Source organism: Silurus aristotelis (genome assembly GCF_946808225.1).
Source record: "Silurus aristotelis genome assembly, chromosome: 24".
Lineage (NCBI taxonomy): Eukaryota > Metazoa > Chordata > Actinopteri > Siluriformes > Siluridae > Silurus > Silurus aristotelis.
The window spans coordinates 14599534-14609803 of NC_139597.1; the positions used below are offsets into that span (position 1 = coordinate 14599534).

Sequence of the window (10270 nt, forward strand, 5' to 3'; positions counted from 1 at the left end):
TTCCTTCAGGTTATTTATTGGTCCAGTTAAAGGAACATGTATGTTTATTTAATAAACTTAACAGAGAGGTGCTTTGTACTCAAAATACAAATTTAGGCTGCACTTTAAAAATAAATAGATCAACAGAAAAGCATTACAAAATACAGAATTAGAGAGGAGGAAAAAAAGGGGGAAAGAAAAAGTACTTTTACAGTTCGGAGCAACACAGTACATTTGTGTTATGTTTTTACATAACTTGCATTTGAGCCAAGCCAAGACTCCTCAAAGTGCATTAAAATCTTCACTACATTCGCTAAATAATACAATACTGCCCAAAATAGCAAACAGTAAAGCTTTTAGTAAAGCTTTTTTTAACCTCAGAAGTCAAACAGTAAACATTTGGTTTGTATGAACTGTATATGGAAAATTAAATGACACTTCCTTCTTAAAAAAAAAATAAAAATAAAATTTAAATTACATAGTATAAATAGTATGTTCTTAGATCTATAGTACCGGAAAATAGTTGTCGCCTGAAAGCCGAAGCACTAGGCACTCAACGGAATTTGTTCAGTCATTTATCAAGCAAAAAGGAAAATCATCTTTTCTCCTTCATATTAAACAACTATAAAATACCCTGTCAATACAAATAAATTCCATTTAAATACACATAATGGTGTTCTCAATCGTGCAGACACCTCTCATCATCAGAATATTTCTTGCTTAAACACACATTCCATCATTCACACAATCAACAGATAAATGAAAAACTAACATTAACAACAAATTTTTTTTTTCCCTAAAGCCAGCAGCAGTATTCAGGAGTAAATAAAAAAAAAAAAACAATATACGACATCATAAGATAAAAATGACGTAAAGAACTTAGTATTGGATGCCTGACATGAGGCATAGTGTACATTATTTACACACACACGCTTTTTTTTTTTTTTTTTTATCCTCGTTGAAGGTGAAAGACCCTCAGTGCTCATTTTGTCCTTGACGAAAAAAAGGACTCAACTGGTCCATTGCAAGTTTTTGGTTGAGTTAACTTCCATCATAATGAAGTCAGAGATCTTTCAACTCACTGGCAGAGCTGGGCAAAGTCATGATTCTCTGTGATGTGGTGATTCAGTTCCTGCAACAAAAAAAACAACAACGAATTCAATAAATGTTTAATAGGAAAATGTAAATGATGTTGACATGTTAATATACCAGGAAATAACAGCAAAGCTACTATAAAGAAACGAATAAATGGCACATGCATGCACTTAGAAAGTCAACCAATCATGTGGAAGCCACGCAATGCGCATATCATGCAGATACAGGTCAAGAGCTTTAGTTAATATTCACAACAAACATCAGAAAGCGAAATAAGTGTGTGATCTCAGTGACTGACAATGGTATGGTTTTTCTTGCCAGATGGTCTAGGTTGAGTATTTCAGAACCTGCTGATCCCCAGAGTTGTTTTTTTTTTTCTAATACATAATAGTCCCAGTAGTTCATTCAAAATGCTGAAAAAGAAAAAAAAAAAAAAGAAAATCCAGTTCTGGGTTTGCAAATGCCTTAGAGATTAGAGATATCATAGGTAAATTGCCAAACTGGTGTGAGCTCCACCACAGGATAGCTACCGTAGCTCAAATTTTTCCTCTAGTGCAGCCTCGGTGAACAGAAAAGTATCCCTACACAAAACAAATTAAACATTGAGGCAGACAGACAACACTCTGAAGGTTCACTGGACAGGAAGAAAACAATCGGTGGCATTGAAACGATTCGCCATTTAATAATTAATTGTATAAATTAACTTTTATTATAACTATTATGTTCCTAATAAAGTGACCATGAGTGCATATTAATAGCAATCAACCTGATTATGCTAAATGCTTAATAAATAAACCCATACAACACAAGGAGTACTCTACTCTCCAGAAATGTTCCAACATGACACACATTCCAAGAAACATTTTCGTGGGGTGTTCTTTAAACAGATCTGACGCTGAGCCCCGGCAACATTTCGTTTCCTTTTTGTGTAGGTTATAACTGGTCTAATTGTTCGGTACGCTCTGTTCACTTGCCCCTCCCGTCAGCGTACAGTGTAACCTAATTTGTAGGTGGAACGGAGATGTAGTGGCATAGAGTAAACCAAGGTCATATGAGGTTGCATCAGTAAAAACCTGTGGGTGTGTGTTCTCATGTGACCTACAGTAGCAAAAACGCTCGTTAGGAACATTGGAATATCATTGTCCAGTCACTGAAATAAAAGCTTTTCTATCTAGGACCAGTGGCAACACTATTACCTCTGAAACAGCAACACGGTCATGCCGGTCAGGTAGTGGAACATGGTGCGTCTTTAGGCATGCAAAACACAGGCAGGATAGACGAGAGGAGCGTTACACAGTGTTCAAAAGAAATATGAGCAATACACTAACGGACAGCTGGAACAAGCACACGCGCACACACACGCGCACACACACGCGCACACACACGCGCACACACGTGCGCGTGTACGCGCACACACACGCGCACGCACGCGCGCACGCACGCACGCGCGCGCGCACACACACGCGCACACACACGCGCGCACACACACGCGCACACACACGCGCACACACACGCGCACACACACACACACACACACACACACACACACACACACACACACACACACACACACACACACACACACACACACACACACACACACACACACACACACCAGGGTTATATAATGATGTGTTATAATGATGCAGGGGGGAAAATGCCAGTTATGGAAGTGATGTAATTGCAGAAGGGAGGGCTTGGGTGAGGTTATACGAGGACATTATAATTCCTAATGAGTTTTTACCTCAGAACACACTGCAAAATTCTATTATAATATTAATACATGGTGCATCTAGCGAAACTACTATGATGTGTTCATGAAGACCGAATATCACCAGTGAAATGAGCTATCTGAACTGATCTACAAGCTCTGGTTAAATAATGAAGAGAACGACAAACATTGATACTTACAGACAAGCTAGGCCAAGCCAGTGCTTAAGTGTTAATAGAGGAGAGAAAATGAGGAAAATGGGGAAGAATGTGACTAAACGATTAAAGCCTTCAGATCTGTTAGTAGCACACAAACGATAGGAGCACTGTGGCAGTGTGGAAAACCCTGTATAATGTGCTTCCAAGTTGTCTAATTTTGACCACAATTGGTATATAGTATAATAATGAATATAATTCATATAAAGTAGGAGGTGTCAATATTTAACTTTGAGGTTTTTCCAGGCTGCCACATTTAAACAAAAACACAGCTCACACAAAGATACACACACTATAGAGTTTATACCTGTGTGGACAGTGCAAGGGAGTTGTTTGCGCTGGTGCAGAAACTCATTGGTGCTGGATTGAGCTCCGGGATGGCCGAGCCGTCTAGGCTATCCATGCGAGGCTTCTTAGTGGGTTCGTGACTCGTGAGAGGAGTCACGCTGTTCCTTCGAATCAGAGTGCCTTGACTTCTCTTTATCTCCTAGGAAGACAAAAATAATCAAGATAATCAGGCTTGGGGTCCAAGTTGGTATGCGCCTGTATGCGTTTTTTTGTTTGTTTGTTTTTTTTACGTGTGTTGCGTTTACCTCAGGTCTGTCCCGGTGTGTGTTTACTGCTTCGATGTTTAACGAGATAGACTCCACTTTACATCCTGAAAAAAATGTGTGAAACAATAGCAGTTATTGATTTAAATATCAAAATTAACACTGCTGATAAACTTGTCTGGACAATAACCTACTGATTTGTTTCTCCAGAGGCACTGATAAGTTTAACATTTTTCTACGTTTTTACATCAAGATCTGACCTTACCATGGGATTATAAAATCTTTGGGGTGTGTTTAATATTTAATATAAAAAATGTGAAAAATCTCAAGGCACTTACCGTAGGCCACTGGGGTCAGCTTCAATATGGTATGAAGTGGACACTTTAGGTACGGCATCTCATCTGCAGCCAGAAAGCCAAAGAATTAGTCACATGAGCCTCAAGCACAAAGCATCCAATAAAAGAAGCTCATTTGGAGTGATGCGTTATATACATAGTCTCACCAGCACTCTTGTCTAGGAAATAGGCAAGGAGGCAGCGCATGACAGCTTGGTGACAGATGACTAGGACATTCTCCTGTCTCTCGAGCTCCATGATCACTGGCTCCACACGCTGTACCAGGTCCTGGTAGGACTGCAGGGGAAAAAATTTGGATTTCCTTTATTCCTTTTACTGCTTGTACTGTTGCATTGGCCATGTGTGATACAAGTTCCCTATTACCATTAATATACAAATTATAGTGTTGGTGTTGTTTATGTATATTTTTGTTCCGTAGGTTCGTACAGTGTAGCTACTAATCAGAGGTGTAACGACTTACATTTACTCGTGTTACTGTAATCAGGTAGTTTTTTTGTGTACTTTCTAAAGTAGTTTTCAAAATCTTTTATTTTACTTCTGTATGTTTTTGTTTGAAGTATTCTATTTAACTACATTTAAAATCATATTTGTTAATGAGTTTAAAAAAAAATTATAATAACAACAAGAATAATGCAAGGTGAAAAAACAAAAAAAAAGCCACGCCTACTGCACTGTTTGATTGATGGCCGGAGAACAAATGCACTAAACTCATGCAATCATTGGAGACAGACGCCAGTGATGCAGACCCAGCTGAAAGGGAAATACCATCGAATCGAAGGTTGTTCAATGCGTGTGCTCACTGTCTGAATTTTCAATCTGGGATTTCTCTCATCTTAAATGACATTATAACATATTTTTTTGTTGTTGCAAAAGTGCATAACTCATTAGAATTATTTCATTTAAAAAAAGCGTTCCTTCAATTAATTTTAGATGAGCTACTTTTTACTTTTACTTGAGTAGAATATTTTATTACTCGTTTCACCTCTGGAAATAATTGTGGCTCTGTTGCTGTAATGTAATGGTGGATTATGTGTGACTCAGTAGCACTCACCTCTCCAGTAGGGTAGCGGTAATAATACTTGTCCTGGTCTCTGAGTGCGAACTCTTCAGGGTATCGCTCACGCATTTCCTCATAGGTAATTTCTTCACACACACCCTGTCAATATACACGACAAACATTAGACTTAATAGACAGACTATTTAGCCAGATTTGAATAGAAGATGGACATGTTGATGAACGTACTGCATCGATCTCGTTCAGGGCTTTCCACTGCTCATACGGCACGTTCAGCGCCTCGGCGGTCTGAATGCTTCGCTTTAGCTGGCTTGTCCAAACCTTCAGGTTCTTAAGATTCTGCTCCTCGACAAACTTAGCCAGAGCGCCGGCGAACTGCAGGAAGGAAGATAAAATGCAAATTAGAAACACGTACCATTGTCTCCTGGTTGACATGTGCTCTCTAGTTTAACACGCTACACTACTGATTAAAAAAAAGCCATGTTGAGGAAATTCAATAGTATTTTAAACCTTAAACTTGGGAATTAGAAAAGCAAGTTGCTGAATGGTAAGGTTTTTTTCTTCAGATTTCTTCAGCGTGTTCTACAACTCAACTACTGAACTTTGCTTTAACGTAAGAGTGCGTATTCCATACACAAGGTTTTTTTTTTTTTGCCTGTACTGATTAAACATGAGGAAATGTATTACAGAGGATAACTTTGACAAAGAGAACAAAACATGATCATTTCAGTACAAACAGTACTCTAATCAGTATAAAAAAAAAAAAAGTATTCAAATGTAACTTCACTTAGTGCTGTCCCAGTTGTGCAGCGATTCCCAGTACGGATTACTGTTGCTTCTCTTGCATGCATGTGTTCGGAATACTGTCAACACATACAAAGCATACAGGACAAGATTTGCCATTTTCTTTACTGAGCCGGTATGACATCTGGTACGATAAACAGACTGAAAGAGTGTATGGAATACCATTCTCCTATGTTAGTTCACATTAGCACACAGCTAGCCAGCTGGGACACGGCTAATAAACTAGCTTCATTAGCAAAGGCTTTGGTTGTCAACATTTTAGATATAGAAGAGTAACTTCAAGTATGGCTCATTTAGATAGATAGATAGAGAGATAGATAGATAGATAGATAGATAGATAGATAGATAGATAGATAGATAGATAGATAGATAGATAGATAGATAGATAGATAGATAGATAGATAGATAGATAGATAGATAGATAGATAGATAGATAGATAGATAGATAGATAGATAGATAGAAAGGTAAGTTTCTGGTTATAACATCGTTCTGTAATAGTTTAAAGTTGTTTCATATCACAGGGCCGATTCTGCCAGATTACTATATAAGCTTCTACATAAATTGATATGCAAGAATAATTGTGTGGTAAGTTGTTAAACGCTTATTCGGTGCATAGCTCAGCCCAATGAAATGAAAGACATGTCATTCCTGTATAAGCGTACCTTTCTACCACGAGTAGAGAGGCCAGAGTCTCCTCCCAATCGGCCCTGCAGGTTATGTTGACTCTCTCCATGTCTACACAGGTAGATGGAGCGTGGCTGGACATGGATGTTCATTAGGTAGTAGACAATGCGGCTCTGTATGTGATCCTGGATACTGTTCACCAGGAATCTGCGGCCGACGTCGATCACTTTAATAAAGGACAAGTTCCTGAAAATAAAGAAAAACCCAGGTTGGAGAGAGAGAGAGAGAACACTGTATACTTCTTTTTTTATATTAATGGATGCATATTTTGCGGCGTACTAGTCACCTTTTGATTTTATTATTAATAAATAAATGAAACAAAATGTCTACTAGGTTTTATTTAGAACTATATGAATATCTACCATCAAGCACTGACATTATCATTGATGTGAATGTTTATGGATTTAAAAGGAGATTTGTAAGCTCAGGAAAATGTCTATATGTATATGATACATTCAAAAGCACATGAAGACAGCGTTTGGGGTTAGGGGGCGCCTTGACTTGTGTGTTTGAGTACCTGTCATAATCATCAGGGTCCAGAGGCTGATAGTTTACTCTGTAACACTCGATTCTCTTCTGAAAATCTTCCACAGCGTCCGTTTTGTTGCAGTCTTGGTAGTCAGGACAGGAGACCTTCACTTCCTGTTTTTTTTTTTTTTTTTTTTGTAAAACAAGTTCACATTTAACACTTTTAGAAAATCGAAACAGGACCTCATCACTGCATAAACTCCAGACTGACATCTTTATTGTAAAAACGTACCATGATGTTGGTAGCAATGACGTCTGGATCATCACATACAGACTCAATGAAGAAAACCTGTAAGATGAACGAATGTTTTGGACTGTGCCTTATTTAAGTTTAAGATTGATTATTATGAATGAATGAGAAATGATAAAAATAACCAACCTTGAAGCTGTTCTCAGCACCAAACCCCAGAATCATCTCTCTTCTTTCTCTGGTTGTGTTTGTAGCATCGAAAACCTATAGACGATGACATCAATAAGAATCTGTACCTCGTGTATATAGGTACATACTGTAACTCATCTGAGGAGAAAGCACTTACAGCAACTTGTCCACCCAGCTCATTGAGGTACAGCTTGACATCTTGGAGAGCAGCTAAGGCGCATTTTCTAAGCAAGCAAAAAAAAAAAATAGATAAGTTATTTCCTTTATTACAATCTCATTTTACTGACTACAGTGTACTAAAAAGGATTTCTGACTCACTCTCTTATTTTCACTGCCTCCTTGTTGTCTGATTTGAAGAAGTCATATGAGCTGTAGTTCTTTACTGTCTCTCTGCGATACTCCCCAACGTTGAAGACTGCAAAAAATAAAGCAGGACAGTGCATTAAACATTGAACGACACATCTTCGGGAAACAACTTACTTTAGCCTTCAGTTTGGACTTTGGATTCTGATCATGCGCATGCTACGTTTGTATAAATGCAAAATGTGAAATTTGGTTAGCTTTACCTTTTGTCGGGATGCCGATCCAGTTGAGGTAGCGAGTGAGTTTCCTTGAAATGTATGTTTTGCCCCTGGCAGGCAGACCAACCATTACTATGACCAAGGGGGAGTTGGCCAGGTGAGGGCCTCCACCAGCTGTAACAGAAAAGTGAGAAAGGGGTAAATAAAAAGGGGGTAGAACAAATGTCATGGGCTATAGCATATTTTCAATGCTATTGTTTGTATCTATCTTTCCATCCATCCATCCCAGAGTTGGGTAAAACATTTTTGGGGAAACAAATTATAGCAATTCACTTTTCTTGGAGTATCAGGAAAAGTATTTCTACTATATTGACATTATCTAATATAAGTGACTGAACACACACAATGTTTCAACTTCAGGTGACAAGTTATATATGATATAATGACTTAAACTGAACGAGGGATTATGGTCTGCATGTGATATTTTGTCCTTTCTGATCAGCTCACCCTCTCCTAGCACATCGTCTCCTTCAATCAGGTCATTTTCTCATAGAGACTGAATAAATTGAGAGAGAACAAATAATGACAAAAGCTTTTCTCCTACTTCTCCATCATTTTCTTTACTCTAATCTCCAACTAATTGACGGAAGTCGCACACGAGATTTTGAGGAGTCACTAAACCAAGGTGGACATCTGAATTTATTTTCTTTTCCCAGTGTAATAAATATTTCAATCAGACTATTGATTGTATAAAACAATCAATACATTTCTGTCAGTATTAAAACGTCTGTATTAAAGCACTATATCATAGAAAAAGTTTAACACCAATGTTACATTGTCTATGTGATGCATAATAATGTTCATTTTGTACATAAAAATCTTGATAAAGCAAAGATCGAGTGCCTTTACAGCTGTGAGCGCATGCCTGCACGCATCAATTACTGAGGCAGAAGCATGAATGGTCCCAAAAAAAGTAAGTAATCCGTTCTCCTTCAGGACAAAGCAACTCCACTCAGTCAGCAGAACCCTGCTGATCTCATTAACCTCCCCGGCTCTGACTGATCAGTCATAGGTTAGACAGCGATGCGTCTGGTTAGTACGTTCTAACTTCTCCAGCCTCATTAAGCATTGTGTCTATGCAGAAATGAGCACGGAGGGCATCCATATTCTGCGGTGTTGACTCAGATTGTTCTGACAGAACTGTGAAGTACCGTGCACAAGTTTAGGCTAAGCATACACATACAAGCAATACACCTGCTTTCAACTAAAAAATGTTAGTGAATGGTTTTATGGATTTACGATATAAGATCTCCTCTGAATCCAGACTAAGTGGGTCTGAGGGACCTCCTGTGTCCTTCTTTTATACAGTATGTCACTCTAATTCAGGCTGGCAATAAAGTTTCTACAGGAGTTTTCACACCCTGTGTAGAGCATCCTGTCCACTACTAAGTCATTTGCACTCAATGGTGTTAAGCCTAAGCGTGACACACTGTTCTTCTAGGCAGTTGCCTTGGTGACCTCTGTTACCCTGAGAGCCTCCTGATCGAGTCATGAATTGCTAATGATGCGAATCCGTGATCTATATTCACACACCCATATGTGCACTGATCCGAATTATATAAGCTCACAGAAAATCGAAAATATACACAAAAAAAATGCTTTACATCCATTTTGAAACATGACCAGATTGACCTGTATATCAGGATGGCAAACTGGAAGTTTATCAAACATTCTTGGTTATAGGATGTTCATTTGATCCTGATTCCAAACATCAGTGTTATTAGGCGAGGGATGCTGTAAAGCCCTGTGTGAACCACTGCATCATCATTATCTTCATCATCATCATCATCAGACAAGTGGTCAGATAAACCCACTTACATTTCCGAGGCACTGTGGGTTTCTCCTCCTTGGATGGAACCCAGATCTTCTGGATCCTAGTTTGTGTTAGTTCTCTTGTCATCTCTTGTAAATATCAGCGAAAAGAAAACCCAAAGCACAGCTTATTCGATCTTTCACTCTTCTTCAGAAGATGAAAATGAAATCTAAAATATGATCAAACCCGTATTCTCTTTCAAAACACGATCCTGTTCACACTGAACTCCGGAGCCGGCAGGTGCGAGCTGTTTTAAACCTCTTCTCCTCCCTCGTGACTTCCATAAGTGTTACCGGCACTAAAAACCACACCCACACGCGCGTTCATTGGCTGCTTTAGGAGCCATTCACATCACCATGGCAACACTTAAAGCGGAAGTTGTTTCCTGTTCCGAGTTTTAACATTTTATTTATATATATATATATATATATATATATATATATATATATATATATATATATATATATATATATATATATATATATATATATATATGTGTGTGTGTGTGTTTAACCAAACAGCCCAGGAAAATGGCAATTCTTTTTAAGAGGGCTTAAA

At 38.3% G+C, this 10270-nt stretch overlaps 1 protein-coding gene across 3 annotated transcripts; it reads right to left on the minus strand.

Moving 5' to 3' along the window:
- pfkfb3 (6-phosphofructo-2-kinase/fructose-2,6-biphosphatase 3) lies at positions 1–9970 on the minus strand. 3 transcript variants are annotated; one of them, XM_083528490.1, is made up of 17 exons: positions 9718–9970; positions 7885–8019; positions 7637–7733; positions 7476–7542; positions 7319–7393; positions 7172–7228; positions 6929–7053; positions 6390–6597; positions 5151–5297; positions 4959–5063; positions 4054–4183; positions 3890–3952; positions 3594–3658; positions 3308–3487; positions 2986–3008; positions 2271–2321; positions 1–1111 (listed from the first exon to the last, which is right to left on the minus strand). In XM_083528490.1, the coding sequence occupies exons 1-17, from the start codon at positions 9797–9799 to the stop codon at positions 1105–1107; spliced, it is 1617 nt and encodes a 538-aa protein (XP_083384616.1). In that variant the 5' UTR covers positions 9800–9970; the 3' UTR covers positions 1–1104. The 3 variants fall into 3 exon arrangements, with proteins under 3 accessions (XP_083384616.1, XP_083384615.1, XP_083384617.1); XM_083528489.1 differs by lacking the exon at positions 2986–3008 and having other exon boundaries at positions 7885–8013; positions 9718–9969; XM_083528491.1 differs by lacking the exons at positions 2271–2321; positions 2986–3008 and having other exon boundaries at positions 7885–8013; positions 9718–9968.
- Positions 9971–10270: the final 300 nt, after the last annotated feature.